The sequence below is a fragment of the Canis lupus genome, chromosome 15 (genome assembly GCF_011100685.1).
Source record: "Canis lupus familiaris isolate Mischka breed German Shepherd chromosome 15, alternate assembly UU_Cfam_GSD_1.0, whole genome shotgun sequence".
Taxonomy (NCBI): domain Eukaryota; kingdom Metazoa; phylum Chordata; class Mammalia; order Carnivora; family Canidae; genus Canis; species Canis lupus.
Window position 1 is genome coordinate 40,630,304 of NC_049236.1, and position 23,784 is coordinate 40,654,087.

At 35.4% G+C, this 23,784-nt stretch overlaps 1 protein-coding gene and 1 long non-coding RNA gene across 2 annotated transcripts in view; one reads left to right on the plus strand and one right to left on the minus strand.

The window, feature by feature from the left end:
- The window catches only part of LOC111090063, a 32,938-nt gene extending 19,223 nt beyond the window's left edge, over positions 1–13,715 (minus strand). Inside the window, exon 1 of the long non-coding RNA XR_005370680.1 lies at positions 12,917–13,715. This is a non-coding gene — a long non-coding RNA (uncharacterized LOC111090063). The remainder of the gene's footprint in view (positions 1–12,916) is intronic.
- The window catches only part of UTP20 (UTP20 small subunit processome component), a 96,537-nt gene that overhangs the window by 45,822 nt on the left and 26,931 nt on the right, over positions 1–23,784 (plus strand). The window contains exons 26-38 of the mRNA XM_038558807.1: positions 1,084–1,250; positions 3,220–3,428; positions 8,586–8,729; positions 9,615–9,694; positions 13,854–14,071; positions 14,655–14,799; positions 15,947–16,034; positions 17,252–17,395; positions 17,586–17,636; positions 17,751–17,903; positions 19,696–19,851; positions 20,176–20,316; positions 20,765–20,902. Of these exons, the coding sequence (XP_038414735.1) occupies positions 1,084–1,250; positions 3,220–3,428; positions 8,586–8,729; positions 9,615–9,694; positions 13,854–14,071; positions 14,655–14,799; positions 15,947–16,034; positions 17,252–17,395; positions 17,586–17,636; positions 17,751–17,903; positions 19,696–19,851; positions 20,176–20,316; positions 20,765–20,902 (1,834 nt within the window). The remainder of the gene's footprint in view (positions 1–1,083; positions 1,251–3,219; positions 3,429–8,585; positions 8,730–9,614; positions 9,695–13,853; positions 14,072–14,654; positions 14,800–15,946; positions 16,035–17,251; positions 17,396–17,585; positions 17,637–17,750; positions 17,904–19,695; positions 19,852–20,175; positions 20,317–20,764; positions 20,903–23,784) is intronic.

Sequence of the window (23,784 nt, forward strand, 5' to 3'; positions counted from 1 at the left end):
TTTTTAAAAAATAACTCTACCAAGATAAATATCAGTAAATAAAACTCACACAAAAGCCCTTTGGGGACCTCAAAAATGCTGATGAGTATAAAGGGGTTCTAATATTGAAAAGTTTAAAAACCACGGTGTTTAAATTTTGAATGTTAAAGCAATAACATTTGTTATAAATTAACACTTGTACTAAGAAAGTAAGTCCTATGACTAGGGGGTTTAGTATTTTATCAGGGATGGATGTTGAATCTTATTAGAATGTCTATTAAGCATGGATTAAAATGATAATATTAATTTTTCCAATGAGCCATTGATCTATATCAACTATTAGACTTTGCTAGTGATTGTTTCTTGCATTCCTGGGGTAAATCCTTACTTGGCTTTAATATTGTTTTAATGCAGCACTGGATTTTGTATTTAGAAATGGGTTTTATGTTTATAAGCAAGAATGGTATATAATTTTATTTTCGTTCATCATCTCATCTCAGTATCACAGTTATACCACCTTCATAAATGGAAAAGGGCTGTTCCTTCTTTCTCTTAGCTATGAAACTTCATAGTATGGGAATTAGTTTTCCTTAAAAATTTAAAAAATTCATCTGAGTTCCATGTTTACTCATGATTACTCTTCTGTTCAGGTTTCCTTCTTAAGTTCCTTTTCCTTATTTGTTTTGTTTTGTTTTTTTCTTTTTCAGAAAATTACCCACTTAAGACTTTCCAGTTTCCTTATTTTACTTAGTTGTATTCACTTATTTCCTTTTAATCTACATATTCTTTTCTTTTTTCTTTTTCCTTTTTTTTTCATTTTCATTTGGCTTGCCTATTTTACTACTTTTTTCCTTCTACAAAGAACCACCTTTTGGCCTTTATTTTTATTATTTTCTTCTTCCTGTTTCCCTAAGCCATAGTTTTTGTTGTTGTCATTGTTTTTCTAAATTTTGTATGTTCAATATCTAATTTCTATTTTCATCCTTCCTTGTTTTATATTTTAAGTCTTTTGAATTGCTATTCTAACCTCTTAGGAAAACAAAATGACTAGCATTATGTTTTAGGATTAATGTGCAAACAAAATAATGTTCTTTGACTTTTTAGAATTTTGTATGGCCGAATGAAGAATAAGACTGGCAGTAAAACTCAGGGGAAATCTGCTTCAGGCACTCGTATGTCCATTGTTCTGAGGTTCCTCGCTGGGACCCAACCAGAGGAGATCCAGATGTTCTTAGACTTGCTGTTTGAACCTGTGAAGCACTTCAAGAATGGTAGCTATCAACTTCCTGCTACTCTGAATGTGTGTTGTCTGCTGTAGACTTTGAATGTCTCAGGGTAGATTTCCCATGCTCTTGGACATCTTCTAATAGGATTATTCTTCCCAATCTCATTGGCGGCCTTTTGGCTAAAGTGTAATCATTTTAAATTTTGATTAAATTAGATGGAGCTCACAGTTGATCCTGGAGATTACCATCATCCATGGATCAATAAGCCCCTAATTAGAAAATGTGTATTTTGGAAGGCACCTGGTTGGCTCAGTTGGTGGAGCATGTGACTCGATCATGAGGTTGTAAGTTTGAGGCCCATGCTGATTATAGTGATTACTTTAAAAAAAAAAAAAAAAAAGAAAGAAAACTAAAAAGGAAAGAAAAGGAACATGTATTGTTGTTGTGCATTTAGGCATTTGAAAAATGTTACTTACCCAAATATAATGAATAGATTTTTCCTTAGAAACTTAGAGCATGTTTAATTGTCTTAATATTTATCCATTCACAAAGTCATTTATCTATGGAGTAATGATTTGTTGAATACCTCCTGTACACTTTTCACTTTTGAAAGCAGAAAAGTAAGAATTGATGCTCTCAACCTCACCATCTAAACAAAGTAGGTGTAATAAGTAGGTACAGTGAGCTGATTCTCCATATCTAGGAGAATGCCATAGACCAACAGCTCTATGGTCTGTTCTCTGGTATGCAGTGTTAGTAATTAACAATAATAATAGCTCACATTTATTGAGTGCTTACTTCATGCCAGATGTTATAATGGGCCCTTTTGCGTACAACTCCGTTGATCCTTAAGACAGCCTCCTGAGGTATCATTACCTGACCGTTCCCATTTTACCAATGAGGAAACTGAGCCTTAAAGAGTTTAGTATTTTGCTTATGACTATTCAGCTAGAAAATGGCAAATCTGGCAGCCCCAGTGGCTCTGCAGTTTAGAACCACCTCAGCCCAGGGTATGATCCTGGAGGCTCCAGGGATCGAGTCCCGCGTTGGGCTCCTTGCATGGAGCCTGCTTCTCCCTCTGCCTGTGCCTCTGCCTCTCTCTCTCCCTGTATCTCTCATGAATAAATAAATAAAATCTTAAAAAAAAAAAAAAAAAACGCAGATCTTTCTGACTACAGAATCTCTACTCTTATCCCAAAATTGCTTTGCCTTGGGCAAACACAGGTATTTGTACATTAATGTGTTGGATGAAGTTTTGTATTTTTTCTGTGATAATGGGTTCAGCTGTTAAAATGTTTTTGTTCAGTGTAATACTGCCTTGTGAAGGAAGTTGGCCCTGATGAAGACAAAGGCTTTTTGCTCAGTGAAACAACTTCCATTGTAAGAGGGCAGCTATAAATGATACTCTTTATTGGCTAGATTATTTAGGTGTATTAATTAGCAAGCTCATGATTCCATACTGGTTGGTTTCAAGTAAAGCTCAAGCAATAACAATTCAAGTCTTTTAAGTAAATTATAGAATCAATTTGGTACCTGTTTATAAAGGACTATTGTTTTATTCATTCACCAGGGGCGGCAAGAGAAAACATTTGATTCTCAGCACTCGAGAAGCTTCTAATGTAGCAGACAGGACATTTTCTCTGAAACTGCTCAAGTCAACATAGTGAAAGCTGAGAATGAGAAAAATGTATAGGAAGTCCCTAGGTAGAACAAAAGACTATTGATAACTCAGGTTTGGGGAAGTAATCTAAATAGGATGAGAATGGGGCTTAGAGACTTAGTTCTGGCACAAGTTTCTCCTTTATTCTCAGTTTCCTCATCTACAAAGTGCTAATACTAAAACCCAACATGCCTAGCTCATTGAATATTTGGTAAGAGAATCAGGAGCAAATACATTAGGAAAGTATATTATCATCTATAAATCATTAGAACAGAAAATACTGTATCATTGAGGGAAGTTAAAAGGAAGCTGTAATTAGAGAGTAACTAATATTTCCTTTTACATGCTATCTAGGAGAATGCCATTCTGCTGTCATTCAAGCAGTAGAAGACTTGGATTTGTCTAAAGTTCTGCCTTTAGGTCGTCAGCATGGTATCCTAAATAGCCTTGAAATAGTATTGAAGAACATTAGTCATCTGATCAGTGCATATTTACCAAAGATTTTGCAGATACTGCTATGCTTGACAGCAACTGCATCACACGTCCTCGACCAACGAGAAAAGGTGAGAGAGATTCATTGCAGTTGCTTTCTTCTTGGGCCAGTAAGAGTCTGCATTTCACTTGGAAAATTGGTTGGGAGCTGAATATCTCGCAGTCTTCACTGTTCTAAATATTTATGTGTAGTTGGAGAATGCAAATTATTGGTGACCCTTGAGCAACATGGGTTTAAACTGTGAGTCCACTTATAAATGGGATTTTTTCCCCAATAAACACAGCACAGTACCATAAGTATACATTCTCTTCCTAATTATTTTCTTAATAACCATTTCTCTAGTTGACTTTATTATAAAGTAAGAGTACAGTATGTAGTACATATAACATACAAAGTATGTGTTAACCATTTATGGTGTTAGTAAGGCTTCCAGGCAACAGTAAGCTATTAGTAGTTAAGTTTTGGAGGAATAAAAAGTTATGCATGGATTTTTTTACAGTGTAGGGGATTAGTGCCCCTGACCCCTGCATTGTTCAAGGGTCAGCTGTGTATCACTTGTATATTTTAAAGAGATTCAAATAATAGGATGTGAGTTAGTTCTGTACACATCTCAGAAGCTAAAGTCAGGGATAGTTGAGCTGATATTTCTTATTTTAATTTCAAGAGCTTAGAGGTATAGGATATCTTCCAGCTCTATCCAGAATGGTTGGAGAATGAACAAAATACTGTTAATAATATCATTCTTGTTATTTTGAGATAAGAGTTGCCCAGAGGTCTTTTAAAATAAATGCTTGCCTGGTATAAGTGCAACGTTTTGAATAAAGAAAGAGAAGCAGCAAGACCTGGCAGCCAGCTAATTGCCAGAGGCCTCACAAGTTAGTGCTCAGTAAATATTTTCTGAATTGCATTAAAGGCAATATATTTATATTCTGTTGGAAGAAGTATGTGGACATAAGTATACTCTCTGGAGAGCTTAGGGAAATTTAATGTCCTTATGGACTAAAGGCTTCTTAGTGGGACTTGAAGATCTAGACTCAGATTTTACTGTAAATTCTCAGTTAATGATAAATAGGCATGGTTTTAATTGGGATAAAATATTTTCATTTGATTTATGGATATGCCTGGTCAACTGCCTTTCAGATATGGTCATGATAACTGAAAATTGACAGCCAAAATTTTAGGCTGTTTTTTGGGCCACACACGGTTATAAATCTGCTTTAGTGGTAAATAATCTCTGATTACCATGCTCCAGGGATTTAGAATACATCTTCTGTTTTGTTAGACACCATTTTGTTTTCTTTATTCTTTCATTCATTCCTCCAACAAATATTAATTGAGCCCCTGTTATGTGACAGGCACTGTTCTAAGCACTGGAAATGGAATAGTGAACAAAGCAAACAAAAATTCCTGTCCATTTATTCAATAAATATTATTTCACACCTCCTATCTACCAGACATCATTCTAGGTGGGGAATGAGACAGGTTTATATCCATTGACTGACCTGTGCCTGGACTCTTCCTTCTCACACTGATGCCTGAAACTCCCCGCAGGAATCTGGGGGACGTACAGGACTCTACCTCATCTGTTTACCATCTCAGGACTGACTGTCCTTTGCTGCCTGCTGTCTAGTAGCTGAAAATCATTGTCTCATGTATTCCCTTTAGTTTTTAGTTGCTTGAGAGGGAAGGCCAAATCTAGTCCCTGTTGATCCACCTTGAAGAGATATGGAGAAACCATGAGAGAGGAGCAGCCACAGTCCTCTGACTCACACAAGCTAGGAACAGCTCATGTTCTCAACAGCTAGAGCAGAATCCTCCTAATACCCAAGGCACCAGGAAGATTCCTAGGCAGGGGATTGCCTCAGTAGGGGAACCAGATTAGCTCTGGAGTAAAGGCTCCCCTGGCAACACCTTACAGAGCTGACAAAGATCAGACTTTTCCCAAGCAAATTAATTGCATCTGAGAACAAAACTCAAAAGCTTTCAGATGATGTAAATGAAAACAAAATTCACAATGTCTGACATCCAGTCAAGTTTTACCAGGCATGCTAAGAAGGATGAAAATTTTCCTCATACTGAGGAGAAAAATCAGCCAGCAGTGGCACAGATGATATAATTAGCCAAAAACTTAAAAAAGGTAGTATACTTGGAGTATACTCCATAGATTCACAAAAGTAAAGGAAAACATGAGCATGTTGAGGAGAGACATGAGGATGTGAAGAATTTAAAATAAAATGAGAGGATGTGATAGGAAATGACCAAACTGGGAATGGATGGTCAGTGTCGTGTCTGAGGAGGTGGTATTTGAACTCATGTATTTACCCAGCTATGGGAAGAACATTTCAAGCAGAGAAAAATGACTAGTGGTGCCAAGTTGTGGAGGTAGAACCGCTTTGGCACATTCTAAGAACAGAGGGCAAGATAGCTAGAGCACAAGGAGCGAGAAGAAGCCTATCAGATAAGGTCGAGAGGTAGGTGGGGCCTCATGGGCTTATGGGTTCCACATGGATTGACTCCAAAGTGTACTGGAAAACCTGAAAAGGTTTGAGGCCAGGATAAGGTCTCTCTGATGTTTTTAAAATTTCACTCTGATTACTCTGTGGGAAAGAGGCTCGGGGGGGCAGGCAACAGTGGAAACTGAAAAGAAGTTTTGGGAAATTCTTTCTCTCTGTTATTTAAGAGCTTCATGGCCACAGGAAGAACTCTGAGAATTTTCATTTTGTGCCAACTAGTGAGTGACAATGACTTTATCTATACATGGATATATTAAATCATGAAAGGTTAGAGATTTTATAAACCATGTAAGTTCTCTGACTTGTTGGTTAACTTAGAAGATGTTACTCAGTAATGCAGCTTTACTCCTGAGTCAACAGTCAGTAACTCAAAAAGTCATTTATGCAATTTCATAGATCATTAGTTAGTGAGGTGCTAAACTTTTTGACAGTTTGGAGCTTTAAAAAAAAAATATTGGACAAGTTCAAAGAATTCCTTGAGGTACCGTAATGAATTACTGTATAGTAATACTGCTTAAGTAAGTTAAACTTTGTGGTGGGTTTGAGCTAAGTTACACATTTACATTTTCTTTTAGTTCCTCCAAGTCATGGACTGACACTGAAGTGTATATCACAGGGGTTGTTTTGGTTTTGCTTTCATTATTTTGGAACATTTAAACAATGGAATAACTCAGGCATATGGACTATTCCTCTGGAACTAGAGTCTACAATTGCTTCCTGGGCTTTTCTCAAGTTTACTGAAAATTATTGATTAAACTGGGCAGCTGGCACCATAGTAACAGATGTGGATCCTACACAGGGCAGTGGGAAGAGGGAGAAGGTGGGGGTGTCTGACTTGATATCATATTTTTACTAAGGTTAGTTTCTTAAACTTGTTCCAGGGGATCATGATACCATGTTTTTTTTTCAAAAGCAGTAATAATTTTTATCTTTCAGTGAACATGACAGAGCTGATAATGAAAATCCTGCCCTAGAAATGAAGCAAAGCACAGTGACCTGCAGCTGTATCCCCTGGGGCTTGCCTGTTATCTCCTGTCTTTGTAACTTGCATAAAGAGATAATTAGCCAAAAGTAGATGGTAGAAGCCTGATGGGTACATGAAATATGATGATACCTGAGACCTTGCATGGCATATTAATAACATTTTTATTCCTTTTCACTTGCCTTTAAAATGTGTTGTCCTAGATTCAGATACTTCCATTGATCAAAGTATCCAGTTTTCCTGACAGTATAACTTCCCTATTCATTTTTTTCATGATATTATGGCCATAAAACTTGATGTTCATTATATTATTGTGTTGTCTTCATAAATTTCAGGGTGGTGTTTAGATTTTGGTGTAGATAATTAAGTCCCATGTAAAAATAAGTTGCCACTTATATATCCAGAGCCCACAGTATATTAATCAAATGGAAAAACAATCAGAAGTTGCACCTTTCCCCATATATTTGGTTTTTACAACATTCCTTTAAGATCCACTAGAAATTCTACCTCTTTCATGAAGCTTTTCCTTTATTCAAATTTATAATTCCTCTCCTATTGGGTATCTTTGTCATTTTTAGTCTGTCACATAATTTAATACATTTTCCTTCAGTGAGATTTTAAGCTGAAGTCAGAACTATGGCTGTCATGCCATTGGGGTCATTGGTGGGGCCTGAGTAAATTATTCTACTCAGAGCCTGAACAAACTGGCCACATATTTATGATTTTGTAACTCATAGGGAAGGGGGGTGCCACTAGAAGTAGTTATGTTATGAAAGAGGTTTGCTGTTAATTCAGACTCCCACCCACTCCATCCAGCCTTTGTGCCTCTAAACAGACAAATTTTGATTTTTTTCAAATTATATTTTTCTTTATATATTTTGAGATCTTCCCATGCCTTGATTCAGGCACCTCATTCTCTTATACTGTATGAAGTATTTAATATATAGAAAGACCATAAATTCTTTTAACTAGTCTCCTAGACTAAATTACAAGAATAATTGAAAACTCCTAGCTTTAGAAAAAGTAAAAAATAATAATACAAGTTATGAAAACAAAAAAGAAAGTGACTTTCATTTGATATAAACGTTTCGTTTTTCCCCCTAATCTAAAGCATTGTGATGTCAAAAACTAAAAAAAAAAAAATTTGTTTTATTTAGAATGTTCTGTTCATAGGAAGAAATCAGGATTTTATTTGAGACAATTAGTTGGATAAAGAAATACAACAATGGGGATCCCTGGGTGGCGCAGCGGTTTGGCGCCTGCCTTTGGCCCAGGGCGCGATCCTGGAGACCCAGGATCGAATCCCACATCAGGTTCCCAGTGTATGGAGCCTGCTTCTCCCTCTGCCTATGTCTCTACGCCTCTCTCTCTCTCTGTGACTATCATAAATAAATAAAAATTAAAAAAAAAAAGAAAGAAATACAACAATGTAGGACACAAGACAGCTGTTTGACTTGTGATCCCCCCTCCTCACAGACACTTTAACATGATAATGGAGCACATCTCACCATTTGATCTTTTTAAGTCTCTCCTTTCCCATTTTGTTCAATGAGAACAGCAATACTATAATGCTCAGTGGAATTTCCATGTGATTCAGAGCCAGAGTCACAAGACTTAATAATAGGATTTCCAGTTTGATTTTTAGTCATCTGAGCAATAGTGCCTCTTTAAGGAATCAAAGATAAAAAATGAAATAACTTTTTTTTTTTAAGGGAAGATCTTTGTTTTACAGATACAACTCAGGTTTATTAACCCACTGAAAAATTTAAGACGTCTTGGAATCAAAATGGTAACTGACATCTTTTTGGATTGGGAGTCTTACCAATTCAAAACAGAAGAAATTGATGCTGTCTTTCACGGCGCAGTTTGGCCCCAGGTGAGCTTTGTTACTACACTCTGCATGGATACCTTCTGCTTCTTCCTTTATTATTGTGTTATTTAACCAGGGCAGTCCACACCCAGACACTAGTGCCTGTCCTGGTCTTTTCTTTTACGGCGAGTCTTTCTTTGCTTCTGGAAGTTTTAGAACTGTTTTCTTGCCTCCACTGTCACCTAAAGCTCAAGAGCTGGTTTCTGTAATACCATGACATTTATACTTAAGGTCAATTTGAATATGGTTGTGTCTCTTAAGCAAATGGAATGTAACTGTTGTAGCACCTCAATGATGTGTCTCTGGATTTTGAGAAGATAAAATACAGATATTCTTGTTACATATTTCCTTGTTTGTAACCATTTTGTGATGAAACTATAGCTAAAAAGAGTTTAGAGGAGACTTGATTTTAGGAATTCTAGCTGCTTTAGCTCTGTCATTTCTAACCAGTTGAAACCTATAGTACCTCCTTCCTTTTAAATGTCTAGCACTTCTTGCTCATCTTTGCTGTTTTTCCCCTGTAGATATTATTTTGGATTCCTTTATTTTTTTTTCCTTTAAATGTTAATCTCTGCCCCTTGGCTCTTTATCCTCTGGTGTGGTTTCTTTTTTTTCTTTCTTTTTTTTTTTTTTTTAGATTTTATTTATTTATTTAGAGAGAGAGGCAGAGACACAAGCAGAGAGAGAAGCAGGGTCCTCGCAGGGAGCCCATTGTGGGACTCGATCCTCAGACTGGGATCATGCCCTGAGCTGAAGGTAGACGCTCAACTGCTGAGCCACCCTGGCGTCCCCTCTGGTGTGGTTTCTATACTGGTCATGCTTTTCAGTTGTATTTTCCCAACAATTCTGTATATGTTTTTATTTTGTATTCTGTTTTTAATTTTGTCTTAGATCAGAAGGCTTGGATCTGAGAGTCAGTATTTTCCTACTCCTCTGCTGAAACTAATTAGTATCTGGAGCAGAAATGCAAGGTATGACCGTTTTTCTCCCACCTTTGAACAGGACAGTGTTTTAAAGGACTTTAAAGGACTAGGTTTGACCAAAATGAGTCAAGGTTACTAATAATGTAATTTGTGGTGATATACCAAAGATGCAGTTAAAGAGAATAAGGCAGCTGAATTTCAAAATATGCAGTTTAAAGAAAAATACAAGTTGCCAAACAATGTAATCCAAGAAATATACCTGTGCATGCATATAAATATAAAATGAAGTAGAAAATGTCTAGAAGAATACGTGAGAAACTACTAATGTTAAGTGTGGAGGTTTGGGTACCCCAGAGCAGGGAAGAGGTACTTTTTATGATATATCTTTGGGGTGTTCATTTATAATTTTAAAAAACAGAAAATATAGGTAAAATAACATTTTACAACTTAAGTTAAAGATTGTAGGGTATATATTATAGCAAAACTTATACATTTTTACTAGTTTTACAGTTTCATTAAAAATCAAAAGTATTGGAATTGATACGGATGTTCTTCTAATGTGTAGTAATTGTTTCAGTAGTTTGATTTGGCCCAGAAAAGGGAAAAACAGAACGTAAAACATGGCAGATACAGGTTCCCATTGCTCTCTGAAAGTAGAGCATTCCTATGAGACCTTTCATAAGCTGAAATGGCATCAAACAAAGAGGTAATTACTACTAATTTAAATGGAAGAATGTTTTAGTGTTCCTAGATCCAAAAAATTACTTCTCTTAAGCTTTTCCAATACCTTAGGTCACATCTTGCTAAGGGATGCACAAAATAAATCTAGATAAAGCACAGATGCTCCCAGACACAGTTCACAGCTCTGGTGGCTGAATGCAGACACACTGAGTGTAGTTTCTAGGCAAGGAACCTGACAGGGGCCACTGTCACTGCTCAAGAGGTGCATGCTGTCCCTGTAACGGCTTGCTGCAAAACGAATGGTGAAGTCTGTTTTAGCTTACCACCTTCTTTCATAAAAGCAAAGTGGTTATAACATGAATTTTTGAAAAGCCAGGGATACCTGTATTTATGCCAGCATATAAATATTACTATTTTTTGGAACCTTGCTTAAAAATAAAAACTGATTTGTAATTGGCATTCTATGTCTTTTTCCCAGTTACCACTTAAAATCAGAAAATTTTCACAGGCCATTTAGATTTCCTAGATGTCTCCTGTTCTTATGAAACTACATCCAAATATATAGAGAGCTTTCGTGGTCATAAGTCAACATCCTTTTGAGGACATTATGAGCTGTTCACAGGACCTTCCTCCATAGATGGTTCAGAGATGCTTGTGTCACAGACCTAATGCACATTTCCTGAAGAGTGTAGAAACATATGTTGTTTATCTCAGTGATGGAAACAGACTTAAGTTTGCCCTCATCTGTCTTGAAGAATGAAAGGTAGAATTAAAAAAAAAATTACTGTTGATTCAGTAAATTCCAACATTTTAATATCTTGGGCATCACTTTTTACAAAATTGGTATCATACTATATAACCAGCTTTTGATTTTATTTTTTATGTACCTTTATATCATGAACATTTCCCCACGTCATTAAATAGTCCTCAGAAACAAACCAAAGACCTTGACATCATCTTCCTCAGGAAAACCTGTTTAAAATATTTTTACTGGTAGTAAGGACTCTCTTATTTCCCAACTTGAGAAAGTAGTTTCCTATCTTGTCTTGTAATTGGACATTTATAAGCAGCACTTCATAGGCATGCTTGAGGAATGTTTTATAGTTGTATAATTTGTATGCAAATGACCCATGAAGGACATTTCATCCAAGAAGACTTGGCAATAGTAACTCCCTTTTATATTAGTTGGATCGTTCATTACTTAGGGTACAGACCTTCATCACTGGATGCTACCTCATCATATGTTCTGCAGTTTCTCTCTCATTATAGGTCAGAGAAAAATAGAAGCCACAGAGCAATAGAGGAGGTATGCTGCAGAACTTTTTAAAAATTTTTCTGTATGTGAAAAAATGTTTTCATACGTGAAAGAAATCTTTGGATGGATTGACTTTCTTTGAAATCTCCAACAGCTGATGTGCATATATTGTTGTGTGTGGGAGAATTGAAGAAAGAATATTTCAGAACCCCTTCATTGGAATGTGATTCTTAAGTTAAAAAAAAAAAAATCCATTTTGAAGGATGGTTACAGTTTACATAGTGCCAGACATTTAAGCAGGTTTTCATCTACAGAGAAGTTGAGCATTTTACCTTGTATTTGGACAGATGCAAGTAGAGCTGAACTATAGCCAGTATCTTCAAGCTTATAACTAAGGTTAAATTGTCTCAGAAGTGAAGTGAACTCAGGACAACAAAAACTTGCTCCCTAACTAGAGTGATTATATAATCCCAACTGTATGCCTGAGGGCGAAAAGAGATGCTATAAATAATTAAGCCAGAACAACCAGCATAGACCAGGAGTGTCCCTGGCCACTAATAGCTGCTCTGGTTCTGACTGCCATGGCCTCCATGAGGCTCCATCTCTCCTTCCTCTGAGCTTTCCACCCCTGGAAGGGCCTATGATCACATGCCACCATTAGTACACTCATCTCTTAATAGCTGACCTACCTAAAGCTGCCTGAGGGCAGAGACTGTTCAATATTTATTACCGCATCTCCCTCCACAGGGGATTTTGTGCCCCTCTTAATCCGTGGTTAGTCAATATTCATTACATTTTTTTTTTAAGATTTTATTTATTCATGAGAGATACATAGAGAGGCGCAGAGACACAAGCAGAGGGAGAAGCAGGCTTCATGCAGGGAGCCTGATGTGGGACTCGATCCCAGGACTCCAGGATCACACACACCCTGGGCTGAAGGCGGCTCTATACCGTTGAGCCACCTGGGCTGCCCGGTATTCATTACATTTTGAAAGAGTGACTGAAATTTCTGACAGCGCTGTACACGGAGCATGTCTAGTGTACCTTGGCATCTGGTTATACTGCTGTTTAGTAAACACAGTACGGTCACTTAGAAGTTGCATTGAGTTTAAATGGGTTCTTGCTAGGACCTTGGCAGCAATCAAAGCAATCCTCTCACCTTTTGTGCTTGAAAAAATGTTAAGACAGTGTACTGCATACTGTTAAGAGAACAGTCTCCAACGCCACACAAACCTAGCTTCAAATCCTAGCACCACTGCAGGTTGTTTGACAAATTTGGCCTCTCTGAGCCTCAGTTTCACCATCTGTAGAATAGAAATAATAGCAGTACCTACCTTACTGATAATAGAGATGATAACATGTAAAGGACCCTGCTTGGTTCCTGCGCACACTCTGCGTAATACCTGTTGGACAAAGATGTATGAATACAACCACCTAGAACTTTTCCTCAGTTTGTTACTACTAAGTATATTATAAGTGCTTGAGCTGTTTTTCCAACAGTGATAAATTGGTGAAGCCATACTCTGAGTCTTTTTGGTTTTACCTTCCTGTTGATTGTTAAGAGGACTACATCCTTAACGTAAAACAATTGCTGGTTTTCCACTGGTGGAAAGCCTTTGTGCTCTTTACCCTGTTGGTGTGTGTTTCCTCTGGGTAGGATGCTCCTATCATTTATGTGAGTCTTTCATCTTTGATAATTGGGAATGGATTCACCCACCTCTCCCAAAAAATGATCCTGATCTCTGAATGTTGCATATCCTGATACAGCAAATGTTTCTTTGGTCTGTACTCCTGATTCTCATGTTTGAAGCACTGGTTTTTATGTGAGTGTATGAACATTCATGTTCTAGAAGGCTTATTTATAAATAAAAAAAAAATAGCCTGTCTTCAATACATTTCTTTTAGAAAAGGCTTAGATTTTGGAGTTAGACTGTGGCTCACATCTCAGCTTTACTACTTCTAGCTCAGTGGCTTTAGACAAGTCTCAGGTTTTTATCTGTAATGTGGGTACAGTGTTACCACATTATAGAGATGTTATGACGATTAAATGAGAGATATACATAAAATGCCTAAATACTGTAATGTTCGTGAGGTGCCTAAAATTATCCATCCAATTTTAGATTTTAAAGTAATTTCCCTTTTGAATAATCTTATTAGTGTTCATATATATATATATATATAAAAACTCAATATGAAAATTCATATGGAATATGTTTTCAGAAATAAATGTATTGAGAAATAAGATGACAATTTCAATGTTTTTCTTTGCAGATACTTCCCTTTCCTGGCTAAACAGAAACCTGGGTACCCAGAGTATGATATCCTAACCAACGTTTTTGCAATTCTCTCAGCAAAGAATCTCTCTGAAGCCACAGCCTCTATGGTGATGGATATAGCTGATGACCTTCTTAACCTTCCAGATTTTGAACCCACAGAAACACTTTTGAGCTTGCCAGTAACTGGATGCGTATACACAGAAAGTGCAGATGGTATGTGTGCTGTACAAAGCAAATGAGTCCTAGGTTTTTGAAGTAGCGTTTGTGCCCTCAGAAAGGAAAAAGTCCATGCAATTTGACTCTTTTAATTACTTATATTATCAAAAGAGTTTCTTTTGATAATAGGAATTAATGCCAATTTATATAAACTGAATTTTCTTTGCAGTAGTAGAAATTTAGATTACTTATGCTCCAGAACACTCAACTATCCATCAGGAAATTATTAAAGGACTTCCACTGCTGTGTCTCTGAATTCTTCCTGTCATATTATCCTAACAGTTCTTTTACTACTACCAAAAATGGTTTAAATAAAACCTCAGGGATCTCTTACATAATTTTTAATTTAGCTAATAATACATCTATTATGACTAAGAAAATAAGTAATTTAATCTTTGGAGTTTAAATTTGTTAAATATTTATAAAAATTTGAGTGCTTTGTCATTATGAAGATAGTGTGTGATTATCTTTTAAGAGAATAGTTAATTAGAAAAAAAAAAAAAGAGAATAGTTAATTAAAATCAAAACATCACTGTTGTTTTTTTTGTTTTTTTGTTTTGTTTTGTTTTGTTTTTTTCAGAATCTATCACGATGGGAGGACGATTAATTCTGCCTCATGTACCTGTAATTCTCCAGTATCTCAGCAAAACCACAATAAGTGCAGAAAAGGTGAAAAAGAAAAAGAATAGGGCACAAGTCAGTAAGGAACTTGGCATTCTATCAAAGTAAGTGATACACTGGTCCTTAAAAGATAACATTACCATCCGTGGTTTTAATTTTTGCTGAATTTTATCTAGTTTTTCAATTATTTTAATAACAAGTTGAAAAGGTTTTCAGTATTTTTAAATGCCCTCCCTTTTTAAGTTAATGTAGAATTCCTTTCTCTCCTGGAATATTCATTAGAAAACTTTTATGGCATCTTCATCTTATTACAAAAGAACAGTCTTCAAAATTCTAAAGTAGACTAATAGATTTGTGTATTTTGTTCAGTTAGAATTTTGAATTACATGAGATCACTTGGTTTTCATATTTTTTTAAGTTTAATTGATAAAAATAATTCATTTAAAAGAGCAGGTTGTGGTTGTTTTGTTTTTTAAGAGTGGAGATCTTCCAAAGATTTTTAATGATACTCTTTGGCAGTAGACCTAATAATATATAATTGTGATTTCTGTAGCAAGGTTGGTAAACAAGAGTGCAGAAAATGTTTCTATTTCAAGCTCTAAATTGTTACAGTTTATTTCTGTTACCCCAACAATGACAAAAATGATATATTAGAGTCTTTCAAGAACTTCTTTGAAATGTTTTATTTATACTATTGCATTTCTAAGTTATTCAGAATGGGAAACCACACAAAATACACTCATTAAATTTTATCGCAGGCTGTATGCTAGTGAAAAGAGGCTAAGAGATTAGACACCAGGAAGACCAACGTTTGAAAGGCCTGCTCTACTGCTTCTTAGCCATGTGACATCAGCTTCTCTAAGTCTCAGGATTTTTTGGACAAAATGGGGCTAAATATAATTCCTACATTGAAGGGTATTGTGGGAGTTAAATTGAAATACTGCACATAAAGCCTTTAAAAAGTGGCATTTAATGTCATTTTCTTTGTAAAAGAAATAGCGTCAAATTATAGCATCGATGTTTACTCTGACCCACCTATAAAATCAGACATTATAAGAGAAATAGATTAGTAGCTGTGAACCTGAAGTTGGAAAGTGGATACTGCTGAGTAAGTGTGTTAAACTGTTCCTACATGAACACATAAAAACCGCCTGTGTCTGTTACATGTTTTTCTACAAAATGTTTAATTTCTTAGAGAAGTATTCTTAACTTGTATGTCTTCCTTACATATCAGTTTTTCCCCTTCTCTAGGATCAGCAAGTTCATGAGAGACAAAGAACAAAGTTCTCTACTCATTACACTTCTCCTTCCTTTCCTCCAGCGTGGCAATATTGCTCAGGTATAAATTCACAGGACATTGGCTTTGTCTTTTTTTTTTTTTTTTTAAAGATTTATTCATTTATTTATGATAGACATAGAGAGAGAGGCAGAGACATAGGCAGAGGGAGAAGCAGGCTCCATGCCGGGAGCCCGACGTGGGACTCGATCCCGGGACTCCCGGATCACACCCTGGGCCGAAGGCAGGCGCTAAACCACTAAGCCACCCAGGGACACCCTGGCTTTGTCTTTAAAGTGGCACTTTGTTATTAAGATTAATCAGCGAGCAGTAACTTCGGTGGTTAGATTCTGTGATGTATTTGTGAAAAGACTTTACACAGAGATATAAAATTAAAAACAGAGGAGAAACATTGGAACAGAAGTAGGAATGGGGGCAAGCAAAAGGGTGGAAGCATTCATCATCAATCCTTTCTTTAGCTTCCAATGCATTTCACGATTCTTTTCCCTCTCTCACTTTGATCAGTAAAAAATCTGGATCCCAAGAAGTGCATCGTATATATGGATCACAGTTGTAGAACTGAATGAAAAGTTAGACTATATTAATATCACTTGTAGCTGAGTTTCTAAGATGGTTTTCAAACCTTAGTTCAATCTCGAGTAAAAAAGTCTTCCTGTGGCTCAAATTTAATGAAGCTTTAGTAGCTACACTATCTCTTACCACACAGTAATTCAGGAGTAGGGAGACCACAAATCTATAGACAACCGGAAGTGTGGATTTTTCTTTGGACTAGACAGTAGACAGTTTTATTCTATTTTCTATTAGAATTAAAGGAAGAAATTTTTAATGGACATTATTGTGGATTTTATGTTAAGATGCTAAGAACTTTTAAAGGCCTGTGAAACAACTTTTATAATTACTACTTGTGCTTCTTATTCATGATTGTTTTCTATGCAGTAATACATATTTAAAAATTTTATTTATTTGAGACAGAAAGAGAGAAAGACCATGAAGGGTGGGAAGGGGCAGAGGCAGAGGGAGAAGCAGACTCCCCAATGAGCAAGGAGCCTGATGCACAGGGCTTGATCCCAGGAGCCTGAGATCATGACCAGAGCCAAAAGGCAGATGCCCAACCAACTGAACCACCGAGGGCCCCACCCCCCACTTTTTAAGAATTTATTTATTTATTTGAGACAGAGTGTCTGTGGTATATAACAAAGTCAAGTTGACCAGTTTTCTAAATTACTGAAATGTGATTTCTCTTAATATTTCTTCTTAAGGATACAGAGGTTGATATTTTGGTGACAGTACAAAACCTGTTAAAACATTGTCTGGAGCCTACAAGCTTCCTCAAGCCTCTAGCAAAACTCTTCTCGGTTATTAAGAATAAGTTGTCAAGACAGTTGCTTTGTACAGTTTTCCAGGTCTGTAATACTCATTTTTACCCCAAACCCCTTTTAAAAAAGATATCTGACATATAACACATATTAACAGCTTTCTTGGTGCCAATATGATGTTTCATATAAATTTAAGTGGAAAGAGGGAGTTGAAGAGAGGGGGGCAGAAAAGTTAAGATTTTATTCAGTAATAATATACTATTTTGATTCCTTTTAGACACTTTCTGATTTTGAGAATGGATTAAAATATATTACTGATGTTGTCAAGGTAAGAGAGAAAGTCTTATTTCTCTTTTGCTTCAAAAGTATTATCATTTTTGTTTGCTTAAGATTTATATACCTTCATCTGTTTTCTGTATTTCAATGTTTTCATTTCTTGTAGCTTAACGCTTTTGATCAAAGACATCTTGATGATATCAACTTTGATGTTCGCTTCTCAGCATTCCAGACAATCACCTCTTACATTAAAGAGATGCAAACTGTGGATGTTAACTACCTAATTCCAGTTATGCATAATTGTTTCTATAATATGGAGGTAGGTTTTTATAGCAAAACATTTATGAATTGTTTCTCGTTGTTTTGATAACACAACTATGTGACCTGATTTCTTAATTTGTGTTTTGAGCAAGACAAGAGTTCTTGTGTAAAATTTTTTAAATATTTTTTAATTTAAATTCAATTTACAAAAAAAAAATTTCAATTTGCCAACATATAGTATAACTAAATTTTCTTTTAGTTGCAGGCTATTTTGTTTGGTGAAGACCATATGAGAATAACATTCTCATGATTGATTGATTGATTGATTGATTTTACATTCTCATGATTTAAAAGACCAATATCTCGAATAAAATAATGCATGTGGAAGCACCTTGAAAAATCTGAAAGCTGTGTAGTAAAATCAGGAAATTTAAAAAGAAAAATAGGGAAATTGATAGAGATAGAAAGTAAGTTAGTAGTTACCAAGGGCTGCTTGGGGAGGGAAGACCTCTGATTGGTACAGGGTTTTGTTTTGAGGCTGATGAAAATGTTCTGAAGTTGGATAGCAGTGATGGTTACATAGCCTTGTGAATATACTAAAAAAGCACTGAATTGTACACTTTAAAAGGATGAGTTTTATAGTATTTCAATTATATCAGTTTTTTGAAGTTTCATTTCTATATTATTTGACAATGTGCCCTCTTTTATTGATAAATATAAAGGGTTTGGACGATATTAAGTACTATGTTTTTGTCACTCAATTAAAACCTAAACTGGAGAAAATAAAACCCTTGGTTTATTGTTAACTATGTAAGGGTATCCGTAATCTCTTGGTGGCATTTTATAGTTATTCTCTGGTATTATATAATTATGTAATATATGAAAAAGTAATCTCCCCATCTGGGGCTAATTCTTCATATTTCATGTCAAATTCCAGCACAGAGAATTCCACATCACTGCCTGGTTGGCTGAGCTGGCAATACTTTTTCCACGTTCACTACCTACATTGCTCAAACCAGAAACTGGAACACAACTAACCAGAATTATATCAGCCAACTTTGTTATTTTCAGTGATCATGTGATATTGAATATTGAAAACTGGCTTAGTGCTTTTGTTCTTTTTGCTTTGAGAAATAAAACTAACTGAAAAGTCTACTTCATCATATTTTCCAAATCAGAGTTTTATTTTTCAGTAAGCATGATTTTTCAAAGTTATTTACTATAGGCATACCTCATTTTATCACACTTTGCAGATACTGTTGGGGGTTTTTTGTTTTTGTTTTTTACAAATTGAAGGTTTGTGGCAAGCCTGCTTTGAACAAGTCTTATCAGTGCCATTTTCCCAACAGCATTTGCTTATTTTATATCTCTGTGTCATATTTTGGCAATTCTCAAGTTATTTCAAACTTTTTCATTATTATTATATTTGTCATGGTGATCTGTGATCAGTGATTATTACATACTGAAATCACAGATCATGATAAGTATTTTTTAATTAAGGTATGTACCTTGTGTTTTTAAACATAATGCTATTGCACACTTAATAGATTACAGTATAGTGTAAACATAACTTTTATATGCACTGGGAAACCAAAATATTCATTTCACCCACTTTATTGTGATTTTCACTTTGCTGTGGTGGTCTGGAACCGAACTCACAGTACCTCTGAGGTATGCCTGCCTAGCCCTACATCGGGTTCTTCCTTAGGTATGATGTACTTGGGGGACATTTCTTAGGAGAGAGTTTACATAGAAGAGAGGCAACATTTTGTAAACTCTTCCATTGGAAAGTAATATGCCATATTATAGTTATTACACAGAATAATTTGGGTTTTTTTTCCTGTTTCCAGTTAGGAGACATGTCTTTAAGTGATAATGCCAGCATGTGCCTAATGAGTATCATCAAAAAGCTAGCTGCCTTGAATGTCACAGAGAAAGAATACAGGGAAATCATTCATCGTTCACTCCTGGAGAAGTTAAGGAAAGGATTAAAGAACCAGATAGAGGTATTTGGGTTTGCAGTTGTATCTTTGTCTCTTACGTACTTCTGTTATGGGTTTTAGTTTTGTTTTTATTTTTCCCTACTTATGCTGTTGTTGAAAAGCAGTCAGGGTTAGTACGTTTAATTAAAATACTTCATTGCATCAATACTTTCAAACTCTTGAGAGTGGGAATAGGAAGGAGAGTGACCCCCTCTGTGTTTACAGTGGGAATGTTTTACTTAAAAAAAAATGTACAAAAAAAATTATAGTAGCTTTTTTCCTGTGTTTCTTAGTATTACCTAGATAGCAAATTCTTAAAAAATTTTTTTCTTAACTTGGCATTTACAGAATATTCAACAGGATTATACCACAGTGCTTTCCTGTTTAATTCAAACCTTTCCATATCAACCAGAATTTAAAGACTTGGTGCAGCTTACTGATTGCCATGATCCAGAAATGGACTTCTTTGAGAATATGAAACACATTCAGGTAGAAGACACTTCTGTGTTGTTTTTTTTCTGTGTATAAAATAAGAATTTCAAACTGTTCTGCTCATTTAAAAAGATTTAAAAAGATACAATTTTCCAAAAAGTTTTGAGCTTCTCATTCCTTGGTCTTCGATTGTCAGTCAAATTAGTGCAGGAAATGATCATTTTCTTGGGGTCTGTTTTCTTTTTTGGTTTACAAACCAAAACAATAGCGTCATATTTCTCTGCCATTTTCTAATATATGTATAAATACTTTAGGATCTATCATTAAGCAAATGCCATGGATTCTATCTCTGGAAGCGAATCAAGGCACAGGTGTTACAGGCTTACATAACACATGGCCTGTATTTCATTCCTTTAATCTTTTCATGGAAAAGGAACATGCTGAAATGGAGCTAGTTGTAGGTAAGTGTGTTCAGTAACTAATTCTTACTTTATTTAACTCACAGATTCACAGAAGAGCAAGAGCCTTGAAGAAATTGGCAAAACAACTAATGGAAGGCAAAGTTGTACTATCTTCTAAAACTCTTCAGAATTACATCATGCCTTATGCCATGACTCCAATTTTTGATGAGAAAATGCTCAAGGTAGGACATGAGATCTAGAAACCATTAAACCTCTACCCATACCAGGACACACTTTTCCAAAATGCATATGGAGTTGGTAACATACATATTGATGTTGTCACCATAATTAGAGATTTAAAATATTTCTGAAGCCCTCAGAATGGTACTTGGCACATTGTAAATGCTCTATAAATGATAGCTATAATTTTTATTTTAACTATTATTAGCTCAGAAAGGCCAACCACAAAATATTTCCCCTCTTAGAAATAAATGATCACATTACAACATAGCATACTTTTATTTTTGTATCATAAGACTTAATTATGGTAAATGCCATTAATCAGCATTAACAATCATTATTTTTCCAAATGGCTCATAAGAAATGAATTAAACAATAGCTACCTTTTCTTTAGCACTATACCAGTTAAAGGAATAATCCTACTTCATCCTCACCACAGCTTAACCCTGCGGGGACTCTTGTTACTCTTTTATAGGAAAGTAAACTGGGAATAAGTGAGATATTTAACTTTCTCAAAGATGTACAGAATGAGAATCAGTATTTGAACTAAGGATTGTCTTCACTATTTTACTACATAGTACCAAAAACTGCCTGGCATGTTGTAAGGCCTTGATAGATATTTATTGATTAGGTTAATGAAAAGCAGTACCCAGAAATTTAAGTGTATTTGAGGTGATATCAGGATTTGTGACTTGAATTTACACTGTGTTGATCACATGGTGTTGTGCAAAGTTAGATTTCCTCTTGTTTCAAAAATTTTTAAAGAATTACCTAAATAAAAAGTACTCCCCTAAATTCCAGTTTAAAGTCAGTAAGCACAACCAACTTATACTTTGATGGCAGCAAAATAGGAAAAGGTGTAGATGGAAAACATAAATTATATTTATTTTGATTGATGTTAACATGATGTATCTTTTTAGTGTTTTATTTTTAACATTTATCACTTTATATTTACAGTTGGTTTCTAGTATATAGTGTATAACTGGGTCTTGGTTTTATCAAATCTGACAATCTCTGCCTTCTCATTGGTCTTAGGCCATTTACATTTATTTATTTATTTATTTATTTATTTATTTATTTATTTATTTATTTTTAAAGATTTATTTAAAGATTTATTTATTTATTTATGATAGACATAGAGAGAGGCAGAGACACAGGCAGAGGGAGAAGCAGGCTCCATGCCAGGAGCCCAATGTGGGACTCGATCCCGGGACTCCAGGATCGCGCCCTGGGCCAAAGGCAGGCACTAAACTGCTGAGCCACCCAGGGATCCCCGGCCATTTACATTTAATATTATTAATATGGTTGGGTTTAAATTGTTGATTTTATTTATTTCCCGCTTGTCTCTTTTTTTTTTCCTTGGATTAGTTGGCTTTTTAAAATGATTTCATTTTATCTCTCTTGGCTTATTAGTTATCATTGAGCTGTTTTTTTGTAGGTTTTACCTCTGTATCAGTTTTAAACCATACCATACATTGTTAGTATTTTTGCTTTAAACAGTCAATTATCTTTTAAAGAGATTTTCAAAATAAGGAAAGATCTTTTATATCTGCTTACTTATTTATAATTTCTGGTCTCTTCCAATTATTTACAATTTTCCATTCATTCCTTTGGGTAGATCCAGACATAATCTTGTATCATTTTACTCTTACAGGAAAACTTCCTTTAAATTTTTTTGTAGCACAGGTCTATTGTTGATGAATTCTTTCAATTTTTATTTATCTTTTCTCATTTTTGCTTTTACAGACTGTTTCTAGGTATGCAATTCTAGATTGACAAGTTTTTTTTTTTTCTTTCTGTTTTTTAAAGATAATTGCTCTACTACCTTCTGGCTTATATAATTTCCAACAAGAAGTCATTCCTGTCTTTGTTCCTCTGAGTGTATCTTTTTTTTTTTTTCTGGCTGCCTTGAAAATGTTCTCTTTAACACTAGTTTTAAATCATTTGATTACAGTGTGCCTTAGTGTAGTTTCCTTGTTTCTTGTGCTTGGGGTTTGTTGAGTTTCTTGGATCTACTGAGTTGTAATGTTTTTCAAACATAAATTTTGGATATTATTTCTACAAAGATACTTTTGGGTCCCCTTCTTGCCTTTGGAGACCCCAGAATATTAGGTCATTCAGACTTGTTCTAAATACACTGAGGCTCTTTTTTTTTTTTTTTTAAATTAGTTTTCTGGGTTTCATTTTGTTTCATTTCTGTATCACTATATCTCCAAGTTCACTAATCTTTTCTTCTGCAGATTCTAATTTGCTTTTAATCCCATCCAGTGTGTCTTCCCTCCCAGAACTGTCTTTTTCATTTCTAGACATTAAGTTTGGGCCTTTTTTTTTTATTTCTTATCTCTCTCTGCTTAATATGTTCTTGCTTTCCTCTCCCTTCTTGATCTTATAGAATGTAATTTCATCATTTGTCTTACTGCCTTTGTCTAGTATAGGTCTGTCATCTGTGTCATTTGGGGATCTGTTTCAACTGGTTGGTTTTTCTTCTTGTGAGAGGTATTTTGCTGCTTCTTGGTATGCCTGTGCAGCTTTCCTCTCTGTGTAGCTCTCTCCTCTCTGGTGCTCTGCCCTTTGGACACTAGTTGGCCACATCCTCAACTCTGCCTCCGTACATCAGGGAGACCACTGAGCCCTTTGTGTGTTTCTCCTCCTATGAAAAGAACCTGACAGTTCTTCTCACACAGTGAATTAGGGCAATTATAAGACACACTTCATTTGCCTTTCTCTCAGGGAACACTGAACTGTACTGCTTGATGTCCAAAATCTGAAAACTGCTGTTTCATATATTTTTGTCTATCTTTCTGTTTTAAGGTATGAGGATAAATCCAGTCCCTATTCTCTATGATGGTATGAAAGAGCTGTCTCCAAGGCAGTGTACTCTTGA